Raw genomic sequence first — 26,726 nt, 5'->3', positions numbered from 1 at the left:
CATTTTATTTATGTAATTAACACATTTTGAACTCTTAACGAAATATAACAAAAGGAAAGACACCCAGCTGAACTAAAATGATCCATGTAGCAAACAAAAACTGTTGTGAGCCGCCACCCTTTTAAAAAGTAATTGGAAAAAAAGCACTATGCCGCTAAAACAAAAGAGATATTTGCAAAATTCTGCCTAAATATGTATTTTACCTGGTTAATGTGTGTGGTGGGGCATGGTCTGCAGTGCCGCTGAATGGGAGTCGGACGCACCTGAGCGGCACCCGCAATCACGCCTCGCCGCCTTAAAGTCTGTGCTCTCTCTGCTGTTGTGTTGTCGGGCTGTGAGCTGAAAAGCTACAGCCAGCTGTATGCGTACAGCAACCGTGTGTGAAAAGTGGTCAATATAGAGATGCTGAAAAGCATGTTCATGCAAACATCGTCGGGTCTGCCGTGATATGAGACTTCTGGTCCCGAACCTCTGCTCACAGCGTCTGCAAATCGGGGCTTTCATCTTTACGCAGGACTGTAAGCTGTCATCTGTGAGGCGTGAGCGGTGTTTGTTTTTAACATAGTTCACGGTTGAGAACAGCTGCCGACATAATGTGGATCCGAAGATCCATAATTGGCCTATCTGGGGTTGAAAGTCTCGATAAATGCACAGCGTTTCGGCAGGTACACCGGCTTCCCCGAGTGTAACCCTTATTTTGAGCGATGAAAAAAAATAATAAAATATTATTTTATTTTTATATTTCAAAATCACAACAATCTTCCAATATAGAACTACAAGTTTTTAAAAAAAGAACTAAACACAAATAAAATGCACTTCAGCTAAATACTTCTAATTTATTTTCCCAAACCACGCGGAGCCGCAGTATAAGGACTAAAGAACCGCGGGTTGCCGACCCCTGGACTATAACATTGCTTGATAATCAAATGTTTTAAATATTAGTGAGAAGTGTGGTACCTTACGCTGTGTCTACAACTGCAGTATATGGTGATACATTACTTTGGTAGCGAGGCTTTATCAGTTAACTCTAATATAGTCAACTTTATGTATCTTTTATTTGGAGAGGGGGGGGCAAGAGCTCCACCTAGACCTAGGCAGCATAGCTTTATGTTTTCACGACCTACTAGGCTACAGAATTTAACAATAGAAAACTAATTACCAGGATAAAACAAGTGGCAACTGATTATATAATTTATATAATTAAAGTTAAATTAATAAGGCTATGAAATAGTCATAACTTCTTAGATACTAGCATGATAAAATTGTTTATATATCCTGCCAAACAAACAATGTACAAAATACAAAAAGATAAATAGAACTGAGATAATAAAAATAAAACCAAATAAATAAATAAAAATGTTATGATTGGTATGGACTAGTTTATTTCTAAGAAAAAAAAAAAAAGAAAAAAAATTGTTTATTTCTTTTTATTCGTTTGATAAATTATTTGTAGTCATTTGCATTTTCTCAGGGACAAGGGATCCACTGGTGCTATTATTTCCCTCCATGCTACATCATGCCTGAATTATGGTTCAATTTGAAGTACACTACACTTTGACCTACGAAGTAACCTGAACTGGAATATCATTAAAATGGTGTTTTGTTTTGTTTTTTTAAAAGACGCAATTGTACACTTGTGTGTTCAACCCAGCTGTGACAACAATGGCACAATGCGCCAGAGACTAAAAATTAAGAGGTGCACAGCAAGTCAAATGGCCACAAAAGCAGTGTTGCATGCTACATGATGTGACGTCAGAACTCGTCCTGGGCCACCCATGGTGGGTCACGTGGCGAGAATAAAAACACCATAAGAAAACGAAAGGTGTCAGACAAATGGTTGACCACTGTCAGGAGAGTTATTGTGTGTAATTAGGAGCTGTTTACAACTGTTAATTTGGTTGTTTAATAAACAAAATCTAAGGTTGTACTAGGGCTGGGCGATATGACCCAAAATTCATATCTCGATATTTTTTAGCTGGATGGCGATATAAGATATATATCTCGATTTTTTTTTTTTATTATTATTTTTTTTTAAAGCCATAAAGTAAGAACAAATAGAGAGTTCTTAGTCAAAGCTGTGTCCCAGATGTCACACAGGCACTTTTATTAACATACAGCGCAGATGTACATGAAAAAATTACTCAAAAATAAATTGAGCATTTATTAAATAATAATGCTCCATAAATAAAAGAAAACAATGTTGTTTTTGTGCATAACAAAAAGCTCATAATTGTGCAGTCAAAATGTAAACTAAAACACGCTGAGCATAATAACAAAGAGACAGATTTCACAGCTGCTCTGTTCCCATGTTCTACTGCGTGACTGACAGCCTTGAGTTTGAAATCCGCTTCGTAACCATGTCTCTTAACAGGTGCCATTTATGGTCCTTATACACACACAGTACGGTAATATTACGTTGAAGCAGAGTATGTATCACTCCGCAAGGCTCCTCGGTAGCCGTAATGCTCCGACAATCCATCAAGCGGTGCAGCTCCGTAGCTTACCAAAGTCGTACCAAAACATTTTTTGACAGATTGCTGAGCGCCGTGTACCACATAAAATCGGTTCGCGGTCAGTAAGCACAACCAGAATTCATACATAAGGCGCACTGTCAACTTTTGAGAAAACGAAAGGATTTTAGGCCGTGCAGCCCCTGTGGGCTGCATGGCGTTAGCGTGGTTAGTTCGTTAACACGTTGACGCGTGGTAACTGGTTAACGGAGATTTGTCGTGTCCATCTTGTCGTTGCCTGCAGGTGAAGCGATGGGGGAGGGGGGAGTTGTGTTCAGTGAAGGAGAGAGGCGAGGCGGAGTAACGTTGCGTAGAAACAAAAGTGGAAGAAAGAGAGGCAAACTTGCGGCTCCACAAGTATAGTTATAATGTAACATATACTATATCGATATAAACGATATTGTCACGTCTTATATCTCGAATAAAAATATATCGATATTTTTTAAAAAACTCGATATATCGCCCAGCCCTAGGTTGTGCATAACATTGCGCACACAGTGTCAGATTAATTTGGAAATATTGCTAATGTCAGCATTGCTAGCACCAGCAGCCAGGGTTGTCAGCCTGTGTACAGGGTGGTTGACTGTTACTCCAGTTGACTGGTCCAATGCTCATTATTGTGATTTCTCCACCCCACCCCCCACCCCTTTCTTACTATCACCAAGTGCTTGCTTACAGAAGTAGTCTATTTTAGGATCTTTACCTTACGATATAAAAAACTTCGAGATGAATTAGGGCTGCTCAATTAATCGAATTTTAATCTCGATTACGATCTGGGTTTTCAACGATCATTAAAAATGACTGAGCCGATTATTAGCACCTCCCTCATGCTTTACTCTCGCGCTGCTCCGTGTGGCAAATCGAGCGCACCTGTCTGCGTTTCGAACACGCGTCACAAGAGGACCCGAGGAAAGCTCGGAAAGCTAAGCAGAAGTTATTTGGAGAGGAGAGGATAATGGCTGCTGAAGAAGGTTGAAAAGTTGGTTGAAAAGTGAGGTAAAACGACTTCAGTGGTGTGGAAACCAATGTTCCCTCTAAGCTGCGCACGTGTGCAATTGCGCACTGCTGGCACGGTCTCTGCGCACAGAAAATCTGCGTTGCGCACAAAAAAAAATCTAACCTGAATTGAAATTAAAATTAAAATTTTAACAATTCTGTTTTGCAGTGTTAGTAAGTGACTGGCTGCTCCTGTATGGGTTTAGAACGATGCCACCTTATCCTATAGTCCAGCCAGTAATGCGATTCACATTCGTATATATGCAGCCAGTCAACGTCGCTGACAGGCTATGACAGCGTCCTTATGTGCCGACACCGGTGTTTTAGCTAGCAAAGCGGCGTGGCTGATGTGCAGTGAAGCCACATTAATGACAATGTGTACAACCATTGGAGATGTGAGCAGGACAGACGGAACAATTGACGGAAAAAGTGTGGACTTTATACCAGTTTTTAAATTGTGTTGATCGGCCACGTAAAACCAGAGTTATGATAAAAATATATGCAATGTGTGGTTTTCTTCCTGAATACTATCATTATTTATATTTACTGCAGGAAGAAACGGTAAAAACGGCGTTTTATAAGGAAAACGCTTGAAAGCACTCTCCACCTGTGAGCAAAAACAAAACCAAAAAAACCCCCACCCTTTCCTATTGGTCGAAAAAAGTACCGTGTCGACCAATCAAAAAATGATATGGCAACGTGGCATCTAGTTGTTAAGAAACGGGGGGAAGTTTTAGGAGTGACGGCGGTGTTCTGAGATGTGAGAGATTTGAGACGTTTAGCGCAAATCTTGTGTAGTTAGTGTGTAGTGTAGTCAATAGTTTTGTTGGTGTGTCAGAACAATGAGGCGACTGCTGAATGTTACAGGTGTTACAGGAGTGATACATCTCCTGTTGTCAGGCCTGCAGGTATCAGGCTGTTGTTCTCCTTTATCTCATAGTGGACAGAAATTATTTTTTGGAGTGGCACAAATAATTTGTGTGGCATCAGATTTGATGCAGAACAGCTGATTGTTCTGTAAATAGTTTGAAATGTTTATTTAAAAACGCCTTGGCTGCATTAAAAAAAATAAATAGCTGCAAAAAACTTTGTTGTTTGCCAAACTGAGTTACTTTTTTGAAGTAGTAACTATATAATTAATTGCCCAACATTGGTCATTATATACTGTATTTTGCAGACAGAGAGTTATAGGACTCTCCCAGACCACAGACTCATCCTCATAATACAAGTCAGAGCTTTATGGAAAAAAAAAAAAAAAAAGAAAGAAAGAAAGTTGTGTTTTCAAAATTGGAGTTCAAGTTATTTTTACTTCCAATAGTGTTAACATACTACACAGGTCATGAACAAGATTTTTTAAATTTTCATTGGAAGTGAACTAAAGCAGTTAATTAAAAGTAGTCTAACATAAATGTAAATGCTGTAATTTGATTATTTTAATAAACCACGTAACTTGGATGGATTAGATGCTGGCGTGACCACAGTGCACACGTCTGATGTTGCTCACAGTGGTCCAAGGGACCGCTCAGGGAGTTTGTGTGTTCGCTCAGACACATGAAAAATTAGAGGGAACATTGGTGGAAACATTATGGGTTCGCGGAGTCAGACGTGGATCAAATATTGTGCAGTAGTGCTGGGCGATATGACGATATATATCGTGTGGACGATAGAAAAGTGTCTATCATGCCATTTGTCTTCTATCGTTTCTAACCCTGATTTTATAAATTATTACATAAAATATATCGTTAACCCTTTACAACAGTTTGGAGCAGGCACACTCCGTTTTACCTAACTATTTTTTAATCCCTGTAGAACTGGAACCAGGTAAGGTAGCGCAATAATTTTTTTTTGCATATGAAACCGTAGGAGTTGTACTTACATCTTATTCCATTAGCTTGCCCGAGGTCACGGTTTCCGTCCACATATAGCTTTGCAAAAATTAAAAAGCACTTCCAGCAACAAAAACATAATATTCCAGAAACACGCTTTGCCGATCCGATCAGCTGTTCATAACACTTCCTACGTTGGAATATAAGTCAGCGCGAACTATCGCATGTCCGGCATTACCTCTCCGAAGCCGGAAGTGACGTCATTTTCGCGGAAAATGTAGTTTTTTAGCTTCAAAGCCTGTATTGGTGGTTTTAAAAGTCATGTTTGACTTTATGCTTTTCTGTATCGTTTCTGGGAGGCTTAGAAGTCAAATTACACTGTTGGAAATAGTTTATTTTGATGCACATGCTGTGTTTTTGCAAATTTGCATTTATTTATTTTCATTTTTCCTGTAGTATATAAAAATTAGTGCATCTCAAAAATAAAACTATGAAGACACTCAAAATAAATTTCTCGTGGTTGGAAACTATTTTGTACAACTTTTGTATTTACAGTTTTGAGGGATAAGCCTCTTAAATTTCTCTAACTAGAAATATATGTAAAAAAACAAAACAAAAACGATTTTCCATTTTTTTGTAGTTTATTGCACTTTTTTGCAATTTATGTAGTTACTATGGACTTAACGCATACATATTATTAAAATTTGGGCTATAACGGTTGTATTGATGTATAGCAACTAGAAATGCTCCCACAAATGGCACTACAGCATGTAAAATGTAAAGATAAGCTCTGGCGAACTTGGTTCTATGGTAGGTCTTAAAGGGTTAAATAGCCTGTGGCACATATTAGTGTTGTCTTTTCACTATACATACTCTTAACTTTATGCAAGAGAAAATAAAGTATAAAAAAAAATGATATTTTTCGCAAAGAAACTCCGTCTTGTGGTTTTGCGACATGGTGCTGCTTTACATGCACCCGGATTTGCGACATGCTTTACGGTAACTCAAAACAAAGACTGCACCCTCTCCACTCGCTGTTTACAGACTGCATACTTTCCAGATGACCACAGGTCAGGTGGTATATCGTTATCGTGATATAAAATAATTCATATCGTGATAAATATTTTTTCCATATCGCCCAGCACTATTGTGCAGTATTTTGAAGTTCACTAAACATAGATGTTTACATTTTTCATTTATTTTTTATATTGCAAACATTTGCACTGTAATCAGTATTTAGTATATATAGTCAGCGCGTGTTGATCTTTTTGACGTTACATCACTTTGCGTGTGCCACTGTATTTGAGGTGCTTCAGTCAGTCATGCCCCTCTTCATTGTTGTAACCTGGCATATTGTACCACGACCGTCACAGCTGGATTGAAGACAGTATGATTGTGTCAGTGTTCACTGCCATTTTAATGATGGTCCAGTACAAAAGCTCAGTGATAGAGGTGACTGCGTGATGATGACGTGGCAGCGAGCTAAATGACCAATGCAGAGGGTATACTGGCACCCTGTCTGTGGGAAAACAGCTTTCTGATGTGACTTCTATAAATAGTTTCCTGTTAACTTCATTGTCTGTTACTAGTTTCAGGCTATGTTGAATAAAATATCATCCCCGCTTTGTAACACTTAGTCATACCGTGTTTCGGGGTAATACTGTGTATCAACGGTATACTCATTAGTTAGAAAGTTCTGATTGACAAGGCATTGGCCAATTATCATTCACATCTGGTTTCAAAACACCAAGATGGCAATGGTAAAAATCTTCATCCATCTAATATCAGTTGGTGACATTGTTTTGCTGGATCCACATTTTGTACCGTTTTAGGTTTCAGCAAAAGCCCCACTGCTGGTCTTATTCAGGACAGACCTGCTGTTTTGCTCTGTGAAAGTTGCCGTAGTCTAGTTCTTTTTTTCTTCCCATAATCTTGATCATCTGAATAAATTACACTCAGCTTCATTCACCATTAAGAAAATGTTCTTAAACCGAAGAAAACATAGTTTCATGGAAACTTACCCTCAGAGTCATGAAACGTGTGTACCACACAGTTTTGTTCTCCCCTCTGTGATGAGCGTGTTAATACATCCAGATCGTTCTAAATCAGCATGCTCCTGCTCACTGCCACGCCTCTATTTTGCTTTTGAAGGAAACTCTTTCTCTGCTTCACCTGCCTTGAGGTGAAGTAGGGAAAGAGGGAAAACAGACAAGGCTTCAGGCTTGGCTCAGAAGTCCTCAGTGGAAATCAGTTTTTGTGACGGCTCAGGTAGTGTGAAGAACCTCAATGGGAGCAACTTTTTTTTTCTTTCTTTCTTTTTTTTTTTTTTTACATTTTCTTTATTCTCGCTTGATCTTGAGCACAAAACTGCAAAAGTAAATTTAGACAAGAAGCCAGGTGAATGCAGATGAAAGGCCCATTCCTTGGTCAAAGTGACATAAATGACTAGCTTGCTGTACCTTCCTTCCGCCTCACCACCATGGGAAGCAGAGCTTTCAGCTGCTCTGCTCCCAGGCTGTGGAACTGCCTACCCCCAGAAATAAGAAACATTGGTTCTCTCCCCCAGTTTAAATCCCAACTCAAAACTCATCTGTTCAAATCTGCATATTCACTGTGAATCCATTGTTTGTTAATTTTATCTTGTGCTTTGTTTTATTGTTCTTATTTTTATTGTTTTACTATGTGTCTTCCTATTGTAAAGTGTCCTTGGGTGACTTGAAAGGCGCTTATAAATAAAATTTATTATTATTATTATTATTATAAGCGACACTGTCATTTTCTGTGCTATCATTAAAATAAGTACAATGCATATATAACTTTTTCAATAATAAGTAATGTCCACAACCCAATACAACAAGAAAGGGAACTACTTGTATAGGTCAATCTATTCGATCCTTATCGTGTCTTTTTATACGTACAGAAATCTGATTAAGTAGAAGTGATAGAGAATCAGCTCCGCAGTGACAAAAACCTCTAACAGCATTTATCCGTTTCTCAACCTGGCATCAGGACCTCTAATCTTCACTCCCGCTTAGAGACTAAACATCTTGTAATTTTATCCTCTTAAGGTGTTTTTAGACTCAAGACATAGTCACCAAGCTAGCTATTGAATGCAGTTAGTCTAAACGTGCGAACATGCGTTTAGACAAAGTTTTGAAAGATTTACAAATAAGTTAAAGCTAATATCTTTATTTTTTGGAAGATGCCTTTGAATTACTTTGCATTTAAGTGATATTGCATATTGGCCATGTATACTGTTAAATACAAGCATTTGTTTTAATGTATTATTTGCATAAATGTACCTTACTCTAATAAAGTGGATTCAGGGGTAACTTTTTTTCATAGTGATTTTAACCTGAACTGTCTGTTAGTCTTGGTCAGTGCTGCTCTTCAGTTTTCCAAAGTGTGTGTTACCTGAAGTGTAGTCAAATAGTGTCACTGAGACCTCCCCCATACACTTGGCCAAATTAGCCTTTGTAACTGTAGAAGGTAGACCAGTGTCCAGTTCAGGGCCCCCTGGCTGGAAGGCGTTTTATGTCTCGTACCAAATAATACGATCGAGACATTCATACACAGCCAACACGTTGCCACTTGCACCATCCTGAACTGCTGGACATTACATATAATAGCTTTGTTGCACTCTAGTCTACACCGTCTAATATCGGGTTAAGGCAGTAACTTTGTAATCTAATGTAGTGTGTTCTTCTTCACAGGAACAGGAAGGTGGTGAACTACTCACAATTCAACGAGTCTGATGACGCAGGTAAGTGAGGCTTCAGATGTGTTTCATTACAAATGGAGTGACACAAGGGCAATGTACAGATTAGTCTCTGCTATAGATATTCAGCATCAGTGTACAGTAATGGCACATTTTAAGGTAAAAAAGTATGGGGTAAAAAAAAAAACCTGTCCTGTGAGGCGATACTGTGTTTTGGTACATATATAGGCGCACTGTTTCTGTTTACTTTGTGTCGACAAGTAAATAAATACCTCTGCAGAACAAATGTTTGACAAATCTGTTCCTGTTTTGTCTGAAAGTAAACAGAATGTCAGCTGAGATGTCAGATTTTAAATCCCCAAATATCAATGTTGGTTTTTTAAATGTTTCATCAGTTGGAATCTAAAAGATATTCAGTCTCCTGAGAAAATCATAGTCCAAGTTTCCAAGTTGAGGCAAAATGTAAGTTTGTCGGGTGCTGGTTTGGCGAGAAGGTGGCTGGGTACGGCTGCCTTCCTGACTACTCGTTACTGCGATATCCAACAAAAGCAACAAGGATGAAAAAAGTTAATTTGTCCATTTTTGTTTAAGTTTTTTGTAAGTACAAAACTAATGGCCTTCTGTTAGTTTTAAGTATAAGCAAACTAGCAGTAACTGAGCCTAACAGCTGGTTTTATTCTGGTAGTGTTTTTCTTTTAATACAAAGAAGCGATTTGTTGCTGCAACATTTTTACCTCTGCTGGATTATGGAGATATTCTATATATGAATGCTTCTGCTCAGTGTCTTCGGATGGTTGATACTGTGTATCGTGCTTCTCTGAGGTTCATCGCAAACCGTACATTTCAGACTCACCACTGTGAGTTATACCCTTGGGCATGATAGCCTGCTTTGGCCAGTCAGTCTCATTTATACGGTTTTATATATTAGGCAATACTCGGATTTCTGCCTTCCTATATATGTTCCCTGGTTGCAGTGAAACATGCTGGTCATTATTCTCTTCATCCGCATGGTTACTTGTTGCTTTTTGTTCCATTTGCCCAAACTGAACTTGGCAAAAGAGCTTTTGTCCATTTAGCACCTTCGGTTTGGAACGAGCTGCAGAACGACTAAAAAATGACAGAATTCATTTATTAAGTGATTTTAAATCAGAACTAAGAATCTTTGAGGCCAGTTCCAGAACATGCAACTGTTTCAATTAGATTGCTTGTCATTTTATTGAATTTCATTTTATTTAAAAAAAAAAAACAACATTTTACAATTAGTTTTGTGTGTGTGTGTGTTGTTGCCTTTGTTTAATTGTGTAATTTGTGTAACTGTGAGATACTTGCTGCTGCCTATCTTGGCAGGGAGACCCTCTTTTTCAAGGTCTCCCTTGAAAAAGAGGTTTTTAATCTCAATGGGATCTTCCTGGTTAAATAATTTAGAATGATGACATTAGCATGTAACTCAAAGCACTGTGATGTCTTAACTGGTATCTTGTAGAGCTGCTAGCATGATATTGAGTTGTGTGTCTTAAAGGTTAAAAGTGCGCTTTCTCTGTAGATGAGGAGTATGGTGACGACAAGCCGAAGAAGGTGCGACCAGCGCCTCGTGAGCACAAGCGCTCAAAGAACTCGCAAGATGACAGGTGAGCCCTAAGTGGAGATTTGGTAGGATTGTTGGTGTCTGGTTACAGTTTCTAATGCAGCGTCAGACACTGTGATCAATTTTACACTTTATCACTTGGATGGAAAGGAATAGACTTGGATCTAAAGGTCCGGCAAACAGGTACATGGTGAAGCGTATGGTGATCCTTCCTGATGAGCTGTACACCTGAGCCTTTATAGGAAAATAGAAAACAGGAAATAAATTGTTGATTAAATATATGTTTAAAAAAGGAGAGATCCAGGTGACAGTTATCAGTTTTTCAGACAGGGCTGGAAGAAGGGAGGAAAAAGTGGTACATACATCACATGTTGTGTGTATCATGTAGTTGGCACACAGGAAAAATCAGGATATCAGAATATGCATGTTTTTGTTAGTGAAAGATCTCAATGGGAGGATATTAACTGTGCCAGAGACAAACACTGGCACTGTTTATCAATTTGTTTAATAGTTCTTGGATATCAAAGCAAGTGCCAGTGCAGTCATAGTGCTGATTGCTCAGTCTCTTACTGCTGCTGCCACCTGTGGCACAGCCCACCACGGGTGGCCTTTTTAATTCTCTCTATCATGTGTGATTATCGCGCTGTTTAATCGGCATGTTGGTGTGTTATTTGGCAGATAAAATCACAGTTATGTGAATAAATTAGTTAGTTTTGTTTTGTATTTTTAAATTTTTTACTCAGTAATGTAACAGTAGGCAAAATGAAACATGCTTCCCACTGAATGAATGATGTTGAATCAGTGAGAATAACACTGGCTGGAGCTTATCAGGACATCTTTCAGACCAGTCCTCAGCACATTACGTCCATATTATTTCATCCATGCCAGTCCGTTGCAGTATGTCTTGTTGATGAGTTCCTGGCTGCCTTTCCTCAACTTACTGAAGACACTGTTTTGTTTATTTCCTGTTCTGCTCCCCAGTGAGGACTCTGATGACAAGCTCTCCAAATCCAAAAATGATTCAGCAGGTAAGTCAGTCTGAGTTGCATGAAAAAGGTTGACTCTCTCTGAAAACAGCTGGAGTTTGGTTAGCGCTCACTGACTTCCTCTGTGTCGATACTAAAGATGACTTTGGCAGCGATGATGAAGACAATGACTTTGGAGAGGAGGAGGATGAAGACGGAGGAAGTGACTATGAAGAAAAAAGAGGGAAAAAGGGAAAGAAAGCCAAGGTGGAGAAGCCCAGCAAGCGGGGGCCGAAGAGAAAACGGGCTGCAGGTAACACAAGTTTGTTTGAACGCTACTTCTAATTCTCCACTAGAACTCTGGCAGCATGAAATATTGAAGACGTATGCAGCTTTTAATGTTGATCAGTTTTGTATATGAAATTTTACTTTGGACAGTGTTATCCACACACACGGTCAGATTGACTAAGAGGGGCAAATGATGATGAGCTTGCAATCTCAGGAATGTGATGATGGAGAATGGGAAGATCTGGGAATGTTCTCGGGGCTACAACTGGCATTATGCTAATTTATAAACAAAAGAATGCAACAAATCAAATAATGACCAGCAAACTTTAGCAAGAGTGGTCGGAAAACAAGCAATCAATCATATCAAAAAATCATATGGTAAATGTGTAGGTTTTCCTCATTTTCTGCATAAAATTCAGATCACTTAACGGCAGCTGAAGAAGAATCAACGTTCTGATGTGAATGTGTTTGTGGTCTAACTGATCTAACAAGCTCTGATCCAGACTGTGGCACTGAGGTAGGGGCATCTACCTCAATGCCACAGTCTGGATCAGAGTTTAGGTGGAGATGCCAGGTCTCTCTTGCAAATGAGATTTTAACCTCAATGAGACTCTTACCTGGATAAATAAAGGACTAATAAAAAAAAGGTTTGTGTGATCGAGCACACGATTTTGATTTGCTCAGCTCTAGTCGACCCTTTGAGTAAAAAGGTTCAACCTCTGAGAGCGGCACCCTGCGCTTATGTGTTCAACATTTCCACAAAGTGTTTTCTTGAGAAAACAAAACCACTCAAGGAATAAGTCATCGTTTTGAGATTGATATTAGTCATGGACTCTTTACTGGTCGCCTGGTAACTGGTCTAAAGGAAAAACTAACCAAGAGCCTCATTCTTGGTAAAAAGCGCCACCTTTAGTGTTAAGTTTTTTTAAACTCTCAGAAACAGGCTGTAGTCTGAGCTTCAGATGTGGCGCGAAACATTTTAGCAGCATCAAAGAAACAAAGGAGTTGGCAGCTATTCTTGGTAAAATTTCAAAACTGTCTAAAGTTGGATCTGTTGTGCTCTGTCTGTATTCTTAGATCTGACCAAACAAGGCGGATGCCAGTTTATCAGCTTTGTTCTGTGTAGCCATGGCAGTGTGTTATAGCTTCAGGAGACTCCACAATGTTATCCTCGTGGTTTTATCTTAAACGATAAAGAGATCATTGACATCGATCGCTTGACATTACACATCCAGCTGGAGGATATCTCACTCAGCCCACCACAGCTCGAGAGCACTGGATGTGCTCTCCTGGACATTTATTCCTCCCACATTTTCAGCTGATTGAAGCATTTGCCTACAACGGTCCCCGACACTGTGACGCTGTGATTTATTATTACTGTGAATGGAAGCTACGGTGGACGAGGCTGATCAGTCACAGTCATCTGATGAGCTGCAATTATAAATACTGACAACATATCAGTATTTGTGATTAATAAATTAATTAATTGATGGTCCAGACAATATCCTGTTTGCATCTGCTGCCCTCTTTTTAGTTATAGCGGAGCCTGTGGGAAACAACTTTATGTTGCTGATTTAAATCTGCCTTTATATTTCTGCCTCATCAACAAACAAATGGATAGTTACAAACACACCACGCTGTGTGTGTGTTCCTTCAGTAATTGCAGTGGAGCCAGCAATGTGGGCCTTCAGATGTCCTACATGGCATAAATGGCTTACCTGCAATGCTCCACTGTGACTTTTCATTACACATCAGGGTTGTACAAGTTGTGTTTGTGCTGTATTGCTTTGCTGCTAAGCTGTTTAGGCAGTATCCCCTCACGTATGTTCATTAGTTACAGTATGGATGTGAACCGTGCGCTCATGCTGGTAGTCTGCATTTATGGTATTCATACTGGAAGTGACTCCTCAACAGCAGCAGTAATGTTAAGTTTTCTGTGTTTGGGGCACTCAGTATACATCATGGAGGATGGATGGCACCACCTAAAGGCCACAATATACCTGCTGTAATGGCCGTTTCACTCACCGCAGCAACCGCAGGAATCCTCTGCAGTATTCTCCTGGACAAAAGGTGTCGCCAATCAGACAGTATTGCCACATCAGGGCTCTAGACTAACTTTTTGCCATGGGCGCACCGGCACAAAAGTTAGGCGCACTCAAATTTTTCAACCGCATCGCTTAACACCGGAGTTTTACATGTGCACTTTTTGGGGGGGGAGTTGCAGTCCATACAGACAATATTCATTTCTAAATGATTAACTAACAATCTTGTGCTTAAAGTGCTTTGTCAGTATTGTAGAAAATGTTATTGTAGAAAACTTAATCATCATCTTGGCCTCCTCTGACGACCTGTTTGCTGCTGCCTGATGCTGAAAGGCAGTGGGGAGAGGGGACACTTGGGCAGTGCATTTATTGCAGCATATAATGTGTTTTCTGGATACACTGTGCTTTTTCAGCGTTCAAAGATTGATGGCATCGTGTCAGAGCACTGGCTATGAATTTCAGACGGATCAGTCCTTAACTTAACACAAAAGTTATCAATAGTTCTTTTCATCTTTTCTTATTACCCACAGCTACATCCACTTCTGTTGGGCCTAGGCTACTCAGGGCTGGGTATCATCACTGATTTCTATAATCCATTCGATTCCGGTTCTCAAAGTCCTGATTCGATTCAATTTAGCCTCAGACAGTCAGAAATATTATAATTCTGATCATTTATCAGTACTGATACATGTGAGACTTCATCAGAATTGTGAACATCACAGCAGATGCCTTTGTGTGAAAGTAACTGAGAATAAAACAGAAAAACATGAAGGAGATTTTTCTGGCCTGGCTTTTTATAGCAGATAACCTTAAAAATATTCTGCAATTTTGCACAATTTTAAAAAGTTTACATTTCTTCAGTATTGAACAGCAGAAATTAGGCTTTCTTGTCCGAGGTCATTTAAGTGAAAAAAAGAAAAGAAAAAGACAGCGACCGACAGCGCTGTAAACAACGGTAGACTGATGGGTAATAAGCGAATGAAAAATGCAGAAAACAGAGATTTGAGACGGGAAACTGTTCTTGATGTACAGAGAGAGAGAGAGGGAGCTGTGTATGAAGTGTGGATTTTTTTTTTTTTAAATCGTGGTGGAAGCAAAACAGCACAAGTCAGAGGGAATTCATGACGATGTTTATCAAATGTGAAGCGTAGTTTGCTGCTTTTGCTGCTGGCTCGGTGAATTTTGGTTGGAGAGAGAGACAAAACCTGCAGCTCAGCTCAGCGCAAAAAGACGTAAACACAGCGCGGACCCGGCGCATCAGAATCGGTGAGCTCCGACGGCATGTCCGTCTACAGGCTATCGGGTGAGAAAGCTGAGAAAGACACAGCTGATTCTGATGTGTCGGGTCCGCTCTGTGTTTACGTCTTTGTGCAGAATCCGTGTACCTGCTCTCATTTGCTGTTTGGTGGTTGTTGAACTAGTTTTGTGAGCTTTAATCTGAGAAACTGGCGTTTCTGGCAAAACACAGTTATATTTAAAAGTCAATTCAGGATTTAATGAATCGATATCGCTTTATTCAAGCTACTCACCTCTCTCTATCCACCTGCACTTTCAACTGGACCACGGCCAATCAAAGGGGTCCCACCCCTGACTATCTCTGATTGGTTTAGTCCACGATAGGGACATAATGTGTGTCTGTTGTTGACCACACGGAGAGTTGCAGAGATTTTTCTTTTTTCTTTTTTTTCTTTTTTTTGTGTTACCCGAACAGTTTGACCAAATTTTTTTTTTTTTTTTAGTCGCACCATTGAAAAATTTGGTCGCACTCTAAGCTGCTATAAGCGCTGCTATAGGAGGAGGACAAGTCAATACCAAAGCCAAGACTTTGGAGAGGGGGCACAAACTCTGAAGTTTTCAAACCGTTCCAAACGGTCTCTGAGCTCCTGAGCTGGAATATCATTAAAATGGCGGGAAAAGCCGACATGATTATGCACTCATGTCCTCAACCCAGCGGTGGCGGCCACAGCGCAATGAGCCCAATTGCAAGAATCTCAGAACTGTGCGACAAGTCGAGCATAATAGCACTGTTAATGGGTGCATGCTAACCACCAGCCTGCACTGGCATGGCTGCAGCTGTATTGGTTTTTGCTGATCTCACAGAGGAATGATGGGACAGTAGAACTGTCTTTTTTCTTTTTCTTCTTCTTCTTCAACGACCAATTGATGTAGAGGGTTTGTTGCGGAATTAGTGGAAAGGTCTATGTCTGAATAGAAATACAGTTGCATGATACCGGAGATCAAATAAAAGCATTATATAGAGCAGCATTAAGGCACTGTTTCCATTTGTCTTGTTTGTTTGTTTTACCCATCATCCCCTGAGTCGTTGTGTAACTGTCTGTGTGTTTTCTTGTGTAGATGACAGCGATGACGACAGGGAAGTGAGTCGAAAGCGTACAGTGCGTCAGGCGGCCTCAAAGGCCGTGTCCAAACAGAGAGAGATCCTGCTGGGAGATGGAGGCAGCGAGGATGAGGAACATGAAGATCAAGAGGAGTCCTACATGGACCGTATGTAGAACACAGCACACTTTGTTTTTAGTGAAGACATGAGCTGCTGTATCAATGTTCCTGTATCTTCATGTGCTAGAACAAAGACAACAGTGAGCTGTTTTGTAGAATGAATTTTGATCACAGCTTAAATACTATTTTCTGAGCTTCAGATGTGGCGCGAAACATTTTAGCAGCATCAAAGAAACAAAGGAGTTGGCAGCTATTCTTGGTAAAATTTCAAAACTGTCTAAAGTTGGATCTGTTGTGCTCTGTCTGTATTCTTAGATCTGACCAAACAAGGCGGATGCCAGTTTATCAGCTTTGTTCTGTGTAGCCATGGCAGTGTGTTATAGCTTCAGGAGACTCCACAATGTTATCCTCGTGGTTTTATCTTAAACGATAAAGAGATCATTGACATCGATCGCTTGACATTACACATCCAGCTGGAGGATATCTCACTCAGCCCACCACAGCTCGAGAGCACTGGATATTATTTTCAGACTTTAGGTCTGTTGGTTTTTAGTTTGATCTATAGCCTCCATTCTTCGTGACAATAGTAGACATACTGTGAGCATGCATGCACCTTTTTTGGCCTCTTTAAACCATACATAAACCATCGTGTTAGTGATGTTTTTGTTTGAAGCCTGGAACGATGTGGTTCTTTTGAAACTGTACAGGAAGCCAAGCAATTCAAAAATGCTTGACAAAAACAAGACACCATTCATCTAGCTGTACATCCAGCACATAAGCCACTGTGCATACCTCACTCTGGGTATTCACACTGGAAATAGCCATTTTCCCACACATGATGGGAAAATGGAGGCATTAGAAAACATATTTGGCCCCTTTCTGTGCATTTGATTATAACTCCTGTGTCCTGGAGGTTAATGTTCAACAGCGTGTTTATCTCCATAATTTACAAAGTTAACTTCAAGTTGTATTCACTCACCAGAGTTTGTCAGCTAAGCTAAGCTCAGTAAGCTATTTTCTGATAACTTAATTGGTTCTATTACTAGTTTTAGTAGTCTTTAGTCTTGTGTTTTTGCTCCCTATATATGTTTCCAGTTGGATGATAAAGCAGGTTGAGTTTGGGGGCAGAGCTACATTGGGATCGACAAGTCTTTAGATCATGAACATGCAGTTTTCCTCAGGTTTCTCCAGCAGACCTACCCCCCAGTTTCAAAATCCCTGGATTGCTTCTTGGTGGGGCCTTGCTAATCAATAGGTGACGCTGAGTTCACTACTTCCATCTTTTATGTATAGTCTGTGCTTCCCACAAACAGATGTAGTAGTTAAGTATCAGTAGACGCCCAAGTCTTGCAAATTGGGTGTGACCCAGAGGGCCACAACAGTCAAACTGGAAATGGAATCATCCTCTAAAGCCCCAGTGCTATCATGGTATTAAGTGGAACTGGAAACAGATGAAGACATTAAAGTAACTCAGTGTTTGAAATGGTTTTTGTTTTAAACTGAAGCTGGGGAGGCTTTAATGTTCCAGGCATGCTGTGTATGTATGTAAACAGTGACTCTTGTTCAGTTGGATACCCTCTGTGCTCGCTCTCTGAGAATCCTCTGTGTCCTGTTTGCAGCTGACGAGTCTGGCAGCGATGAGGACTTCATGGTGGAGGATGACGATGACAGCGACTACGGTCACTCCAAGAAGAGAGGCAAGAAGGTGATTCGACGGCGACGGACAGACAAGGAGAAGAAAAGCCCCAAGCCACGGCTAAAGGCCACAGGTGAGGCAGCCAATCAGGATACAGGTGCAGGAAGATGGGTCCCAGTATGCCTGTGACGTGGCTTGCTTGCTCACCGTAACATCATTGTGCAGTCACAGGAGGTCACTGCAGTATTCTCCTGAACGATAGATGTCGCCATTCAGACAGTACAACCACAAAAGTGCTGATGTAGGAAGAGAAGTAGTCGAAACCAGAAACAACAACTTTCCAAGTGATTTTTTTCCACAAAGTTTTCAAACAGCTGCAACATTTCCCTCTGTATATCTGTGTATGTTTGAGCACACAAAACCTTCAGTTTTTACACCCAAGTTGTTTATTTTAGGAACTGTCAGAATATTAAATGAATATGTTAAGTAAATTGGCATGCTGACTGTGAATCCTGTTCAAAAGTTACAATCTTAAATGCTTATACGGGGCTGGGTTGCAGGCAGAGAAGCCCAAGCCTCCCTCTCAGTCACATCCAGCTTATCTGGGGAAACACTGAGGCATCCCCGTGCCAGCCAAGCAATATAATCCTTTCAGTGAGTCCTGGGTGAGGTGTTCTAGGCATGTCCCATTAGGATTTGACCCAGGGGGCGACCATCTCCAAGTAGCAGTGCTATTTTGAACCCCTCTTGAATGACTCAACTCAGAACCCTATCGGTGAGAGAGAGGACAGTCACCCTTCTAAGAAACCTAATTTCCACTGTTTGTGTCTGCAGTCCTATTTTTTGCCTTCAAAATAATGAAGGATAATAAGCTGCAGCTCCATCTGGTGGCAGATGGACACAGCGATTTGTAGCATTTTCAATAAAAATGTTAACAATTAGATTAAATAACTAGTGCGTCAGGTACTAGTGACAACAGTGGCGATCAGTTGACTAGTCATTACCCTGCCCTTCCTTCTCTCACCCCAACCAGTCACAGCAGATGGCCCCACCCCTCCCTGTGCCTGGTTCTGGCAGAGGTTAAAAGGGAGTTTTTCCTTCCCACTGTCGCCAAAGTGCTCATAGGGGGTCATGATTGTTGGATTTTTCCCTGTATGTATTGTAGGGTCTTCCTAACAATATAAAGCGCTTTGAGGCGACTGTTGTTGTGATTTGGTGCTGTATAAATAACATTGAATTGAATAGTCGCGCACATCGTGTTTTGTGTGCTGTAAAACGAGAGCTGAACACAATTTTCCTGAGAAATGCAGGAGAAAAAAAAACACACTCTGTTCCTCTGTTCCTCAGAAAAACTTTCCTGTCAGGATCAAGTTTGTGCAACCCGGCACATTCAGAATAATCCACCTTGATGAAACTACAGCACATCACCACTTCACTCAGTTACTACTGCTCACTCAGCACAGTCTGTCCCTGAAAGCATCACATCACTCTGTGTTTATCTGAATCTTTGTCTTGTGAAAGGGAAAAAGTACAGTGCTTATTTCTTCCAAAAGAACAAATATGAATTTAGATAATGACATAAATGAAAGTAAGTCGCTGCTTGCTGACAGAAACACTGCATCAGGCTATTACAGGACTACACATTTACACCATGTACATTAACAAGTACTTGTTAAGGTTGATGGTGCAAAATTGCGTCACTGAGTGGATTCTGAACAGAAATGGAAACAGAAAAATATGAATTAGTTTGCATTTGCTTCGCACCTTTGCTTCAGGTGTGTGTCAGTGCAGAGCAGTGGGTACCGACCAGTGTTAAATGTATTCCTCATTGTGAGTTAAAGTTACATGGCAGCCCACCTGTGTGCATTTACCTGTGCGATTAGTCACTGACTGATTTGTGTCCCTCTCTCTGAAGTGACCCCCAGCCCAATGAAAGGAAAGGGGAAGGGGCGCCCCAGCACCAAGGCCATGGAGAAGAGCTCACCCAAAGAGGAAGAAGAGGAGGAGGACCCAGAGAGTGCCCTGGAGGAGGAAGAGGAGGAGCCCGAGAAGAAGGAGAGTTCCCCAGCTCCCAAGAAGACAAAGGAGGCCACAGGAGGAGAAGAGGAAGAGGAGGACGAGGAGGAGGAGGATGGCTCAGAAGAGGAGGCACCCTCTGGAGAAGACTAGAAGATGGTACCCATTTGAAGCCCATCCTCCACATCTCTCTGTCTGTTCTCAGTGGGGTTTTTTCTGTTCTTCTTTTTGTTGTTTTGTTTTTTTTTCCCTTTTTGTTTTGCTCTGCGTTTAGACTTTTGTTTGGGTTTTTTTTTTTTTTTGGGTTTGTGCCGGTGGCCTGGCTCAGTGGTTTGGACTTGGTGTGCTTCTTTAACCTCCCCCCTCCTTCTCGCTGCCTCCAGCTTGGACATAGTGCTCCTGTGGCTGTACAGCATATGTAAGGACTTAGTATTTTCTCTTCATCCTTCTGGATTTTCGTGTGAAAACTCTCAGCGCTAGCAGGCATCCGTCCCGAGTGTGAACACACCCCTTCACTGCTGTTTATCTTTGTTTCCTCCTTATCAGGCATGACTGGCCACACTCTTTACTATTTTTTTTTTTTTACTGATATGTGTCAGTAAGTTGAGCGCTGTATTTGCAACATGACGTTGAGTGAGCACATGCAGGCAAGCGGTAAAGCCTTCACCCTCTCTGGTTTGCTTTTTTTGGCACCAGGTGGTTGTTTTAGACGGTTCTTTGAGTTTGAGCAGTGTCTTTTAAATTCTTTTTAAAGCTAGCTCCGCTTCCTTCAGACACTTTGATCTACATAGTTTGCGGCTGCTGCTTCATTAAAAGTGTAACTGGGTGTTCGCTACATGTCAGACTGCCACCATCGCACATTTCAAGAAGACACACGGGTGTGTGCGCCTTTGCATACACGCTTAAATTTTCATTGGGGTACTTTTTGTATTTTTCCTCTAAGCCCATCAGCTGCCTTTGTGAAACGGTTTCTGTTGTTGTACGTCAGGCTTTCTAATAACCTCCTTTTAAAAAAACACACAATTTCTATTCCCTGCATGGCTACAGCATCTTCTGAATACTCAAGCCCTTGTGCCAGGCATCCTGAAACCTTGTTATTTTAAGAAAGAGGTGTTTTTCTTTTCTTTTTATTTCTTTTCAGAGTTAAAAAAAAATGAATGTTTTTCTCCTGTTGGTTATTGTTCTAATTCTCTATTCAGATTTTTTTTGTAATGTTTGTTTTTTAAGAAAAAGAAATAAAATGTATCTTGATTTTAAAGAAAAAAATGTCGACCCTATCCAATCTGTTCTTGCCTGATGGTTTGACCAACCATCCCTCCTTTGACTTATTCTGTCCTTTTCATGCCCCCCCTCCCACCCCCAAACACATCAGCTTTAGCGAGGTCCATGTTTCCTGGAGGCTTTTGTTTTTTTGTTTTTTATTTTGCCCACATTACTGTTTCCACAAGTGGACACCTTTTTGACTCCAGATTTCCACAGTCCTGCGACTCGGGAGTAGATTAAAAGGGGGCAGCTCGGTATATATCCGGCATTTGTTTCTCTGTCAATGCCTTAATTTTCATTGAGTTTCGGTCATGGCTCTGATTATATCGTCACTGGAGGCCCGAGAATGTAATCTGTCCTCAAGTTTTAGGTCTTTGCTACAAACGGCAAATTAGGCTTAAAACGAGTCAACAATCTGTACGATCAGCAATCCAAAGCCATAAAACGATCTCAAAACTAGTGACTCGGAGATCAGGTGCAGCACTTGTGAGATTAAACTTTTTTTTTTTCTTTTTTTTTTTTTTGCAACGAATAGTGTTTGATGTCAAAGCAAAAAACAAAGAAAAAAAGCAAAACAAAACAAAAAAACAAAAAAAATAAAAAAGCAAGTCTGTATTGCGGTCTTGGGAATGTGTTTTCACATCAAGTCTGAGGCTGCAGTAAACGTCAGTCCTGGATGCGTACAGGACCCACTCGAACCTAGTCCCTGGTTCAGAAGCACATTAGATTGTTTTCCGACTGTCCTCGTTCGCAGGTTAAAGTGTTTTTTTCTACGTTCAGGTCCTGAATTGGCACCCATCTGTAGCTACTGTCATTTTCTGATTGGAACTTTAAAAAAAAACAAAAAAACGTTTGTTTATATCAAACTTACGCTCCAAGAGCTGTTAGCGGTAGGGTCAGATAGCGGCTCGTAGTTCACAGCACTGAGGGCTTGAATGAGGTTCCTATCATCTTCCCGCAGGAGCCACATGGCATAAGGCTATGAATTTCTCCTCTCTCATTCATTCACCAACTTCTGTTCTCTTTCTGATGTCTTTTTTTTTTTTTTTTTTGTTTCAATCTACCTTCAGTTGTACTGGCAATGTAAATGTAAGCCAAGTTGTGATTCCTACAGGAGACCAAGTGGAGAAGATTTTGTCAGTAGTGTGGAAAAGGAACGCTGAACTCTTGAATCTTTTTGCATGTTGTGGAAAAGTGCGAAGCGGTGATGATGATGGTGGTAATGGCAATATTGTGGTCTTACAAAAAAAAGTATTAACAACGATGTTGATAATGTTTTTGGTTTCCCAGCTTCTAATAAAGGCAACCTACTTTTTATACAGATTAACTACTTGTTTTGTGCCGTTGAGCTCTGTGTGGGTGGTGACTGGAGGGATGAGCAAGAAGCGTTTGAGGGGTAATAAACTGCAGTGCCCTCTGACTACCACTCGGGGGCGACGTGTTCAACAGCACCACTATGTTTTCAGATGTTGATCAGGTCTGGTCACCAGATGCTATATTTAGATGGGCTTAGTGACAGTGCTGCTGAGGCACTCGTAACCCAGAGGGGGTAGGAAGAACATTTGATCTGTGTGTGTGTGTGCGCGCGTGAATATATTCCCTCAATTTTACACTAAATGTGGACCTCTCTATCTAAATAGATTTTACACAGAACACAGTACAGTTTTTAGCTGGTACACAATAAATTATAATTGCCCCAGCCACGGACCATCAATCTAATGCCACCTGAGCTCTTTAGAGCTTTACACAACATAAACTTTAGTAAGGCCTTGAAAGCCAATAAAACAGGATATAATAAAAGTGAACTTAAAACACTGATAATATAAAGTGAAAGGTCAGAGGCTGACTAAAACTACAGCGAGTGGAAATAAGGATTAAAATAAAGTGCAGAGGTAGTTTGGTGTAGTTGTTGCACCTTGTTGCAATCAGTGTTATAGTTGAGAAAAACTGAACTATATCTAGATGTGGTAAAATGTTTAGTAACTGAAATACAATCCAAAACGGAAGTAATGTTGTGTACTCAAGAGTACACTTAAAAAAACGAAAAAGGGAACACTTTTTAATCAGTGTGGAATAAAGTCATTAAACCTTTCGTGATATTGATCTGGTCAGTTAAGTAGCTGAGGGGTGTTAATGAGATTAACAGATGGTGCACAAGAGAGGCTGCAATGAGACAACCCACAAAACAGGAATGGGTTTAAAGGTGGAGGCCATGAAACATTTTTTCTCATCTTTTCTGGCTGTTGTCTAGTTTTGCACTTGGCTAGGGTCAGTGTCTCTACTAGCAGCATGAGGCGATATCTGAACCCTGCAGAGGTCGCGTACGTCCAACTCCTCCAGGATGGCACATCAGAATCAGAATCGTGTTTATTGGCCAAGTATATGTGCAGACACATACAAGGAATTTGGTTCCGGTAGATTGAGGCTCTCAAGCACAGCAATGTAAATCACACGCACACATACACACACACACACACACACACACACATTACCCATGCATACACATACATACACAAAGCTGTGTAAACCAACTATAAATAACCAATCTAAACTTATATACATAGAATACAGAAATGAGGTGGAATGAATACTACAGAATGTACATAAGGTGCAGTTGCAGTCTGGCAGTGGGAGCAGTGTGACAGGTCAACTGTTTAGAAGGGAGATGGCGAGGGGAAAGAAACTGTTCCTGTGTCGGGTGGTCCTGGTCTGCAGGCTTCTGTACCGTCTGCCAGAGGGCAGCAGATCAAAAAGTCTGTGTCCAGGGTGTGGGGGGTCTGTGATCATTTTCCCTGCCCGTTTCCTGGTTCTTGAGAGGTACAGATCCTGGATGGAGGGCAGGGGGGCGCTGATGATCCTTTCTGCTGCCCGTACAGTCCGCTGCAGTCTGCTCCTGTCCTGTTTAGTGGCTGCACCATACCAGACTGTGATGGAGGAGCACAGGACAAACTCAATGACCGCAGTGTAGAACTGGATCAGCAGCTCCTGTGGAAGACTGTACTTCCCCAGTTGTCTCAGGAAGTACATCCTCTGCTGGGTCTTTTTGAGGATGGAGTTGATGTTGGTCTCCCACTTCAGGTCCTGGGAAATGGTGGTACCCAGGAACTTGAAGATCTTCACAGTCGACACAGGGCTGTCTGATATGGTAAGGGGGGACAGAGTTGAGGGATGTCTCCTGAAGTCCACTGTCATCTCTAAAGTTTTAAGAGTGTTCAGCTCCAGATTGTGCTGACTGCACCAGAGTACCAGCCGCTCAACTTCCTGCCGGTATGCAGACTCATCACCATCCTGAATGAGGCCAATGACGGTGGTGTCATCTGCAAACTTTAGGAGTTTAACAGCCGAGTTCTTGGAGGTGCAGTCATTAGTGTAGAAGGAGAACAGTAGTGGTGAGAGGACACATCCTTGAGGGGCACCAATACTGAGGGACCGAGTTTCAGAGGTGATCTCCCCCAGCCTCACTTGTTGCTTTCTATCTGTCAGGACGCTGGTGATCCACTGACAGGTAGCTGGAGACACGCTGAGCTGGGAGAGTTTGGAGGAGAGAAGTTCAGGCACGATGGTGTTAAAAGCCGAACTAAAGTCCACAAACAGGACCCTGGCATAAGTTCCCGGGCGGTCGAGGTGTTGCAGGATGTAATGCAGCCCCATGTTCACTGCATCATCCACCGACCTGTTTGCCCGGTAGGCAAACTGCAGAGGGTCCAGCTGGTGGCCTGTAATGTCCTTCAGATGGGCTAACACCAGTCATTCGAAGGATTTCATGACCACAGACGTCAAGGCGACTGGTCCGTAGTCATTCAGTCCTGTGATGGTGGGTTTCTTGGGAATAGGGATGATGGTGGAGCGTTTGAAGCAGGAGGGAACTTCACACAGCTCCAGGGATCTGTTGAAGATGCGAGTAAAGATGGGAGCCAGCTGTTCAGCACAGGTTTTGAGGCAGGAGGGTGAGACACCGTCTGGTCCGGGGGCTTTCCTGGGCTTCTGTTTCTGAAATAGTCTGCTCACATCCTCAGTGTGTATTCTGAGTTTCACGGAGGAGGAAAGGGGGGTGAGAGGTGTGATGGAGGTCGTTGAGTCTGGATTGGAGAGGGTGGTGCAATACATGCCATCGGTAGAAGGTTTGCTTGGTCTCACAGTGCATTCTCAAGGAGATTCCAGGAGACAGACAGTTATTCTAGGAGAGCTGGACAGGGCTGTAGAGGGTCCGTAACCCATCAGCAGGACCAGTATCTGCACCTTTGTGCGAGGAGGAACAGGATGAGCACTGCCAGAGCTACGAAATTACCTTGAGGAGGACACTGATGTGAATGTCTCTGACCAAACAGTCAGAAAACAGCTTCATGAGGGTGGGCTCACGGTCAGGCATTGTGGAGCCCAAGTGGTATTTGCCGTAGAATATCAGAATTAACGGGTCCATTGCTGGCCCCCTGTTCTTTTCACAGATGAGAGCAGGTTCATTCTTAGCATATCTGACAGACTTGAACGGGTCAGGAGAAGCCGTGGAGAACATTATGCTGATTGTAACATTGTTCAGCATGACCAATTTGGTACTGGCTCAGTGATGGTCTGGTGATGCGTATCCACAGAAGGACTTTTTGAGTTCAGCCGTCTTTAGGTTAATCATTTTCATTTCTCCAAAACGAGGTGACATCCTTTCATTCCTAACACATTACCCAGACCTTATCAGGATTTCTTTTTTTCCACATTGCAATCTAATGTGTTTTCTTTGTGTTGCTTTAAGTTTTTTTTTTAATAGTATATAAATGACATTTCTTTATTTATTGTCAGTGACTATCTGTGTATCCGCGACTCACTGAATTTTGGTATAGTTCTGCAAAAGGATGCCCTTGTTGAAGCAAATCAATTTGTGAAATTTCTCTTCTAGATATTCCCGGCATTAACATCAGCACAAAAACTGTGCTGGGAGCTTCATGGCATGGGTCCCTCTGTCTAGCAGTCTGGTGGACATGTCTGGGTTTGGGAAATGCCAGAAGATCATTACCTGGCTGACTGCACTGTGCCAGCTTTAGAGTTTGGTGGGGTAGGAATCATGCTGTGGAAAATCTTAATGCTTTATCTCACCCAGACATTTTGGATAATTCTATGGTTCAGATTTGTTAGAGCTGTTCTCAGACCCATATAGCAATTTTCGGCTAAACTGAAACAAAAATTGCTCTCATCCAACGTCAGTGCCTGACCTTACAATTTCCTTTCTTCATGTATGGACAAAAGTGTGGCCTACTCTCCAAAATCTAGTAGAAAGCCTTCCCAGAAAAGTGGAGCTGTAATAGCTACAAAGGAATAGGAGCAATGCCAATGGATGTAGAATGAGATGTCATAAAAGCTGCTGGAGCTGTAATGTGTAGATGGCCAAATACTTGTCTATATAGTCTATGTTCTTTCTTTTACCTCTCAGGTACG

The 26,726-nt window shown here is 41.3% G+C and overlaps 1 protein-coding gene across 1 annotated transcript in view; it reads left to right on the top strand.

Annotated features, from left to right (window-relative positions):
- The window catches only part of nucks1a (nuclear casein kinase and cyclin-dependent kinase substrate 1a), a 29,510-nt gene extending 6,881 nt beyond the window's left edge, over window positions 1-22,629 (top strand). Inside the window, exons 2-8 of the mRNA XM_005452256.4 lie at window positions 9,046-9,095; window positions 10,594-10,678; window positions 11,617-11,663; window positions 11,761-11,913; window positions 16,286-16,435; window positions 18,007-18,156; window positions 19,939-22,629. Of these exons, the coding sequence (XP_005452313.1) occupies window positions 9,046-9,095; window positions 10,594-10,678; window positions 11,617-11,663; window positions 11,761-11,913; window positions 16,286-16,435; window positions 18,007-18,156; window positions 19,939-20,192 (889 nt within the window). The 3' untranslated portion in view covers window positions 20,193-22,629. The remainder of the gene's footprint in view (window positions 1-9,045; window positions 9,096-10,593; window positions 10,679-11,616; window positions 11,664-11,760; window positions 11,914-16,285; window positions 16,436-18,006; window positions 18,157-19,938) is intronic.
- Window positions 22,630-26,726: the final 4,097 nt, after the last annotated feature.

This window comes from Oreochromis niloticus, linkage group LG5 (genome assembly GCF_001858045.2).
Source record: "Oreochromis niloticus isolate F11D_XX linkage group LG5, O_niloticus_UMD_NMBU, whole genome shotgun sequence".
NCBI lineage: Eukaryota > Metazoa > Chordata > Actinopteri > Cichliformes > Cichlidae > Oreochromis > Oreochromis niloticus.
This window is presented reverse-complemented; position numbering and strand designations above follow the sequence as displayed.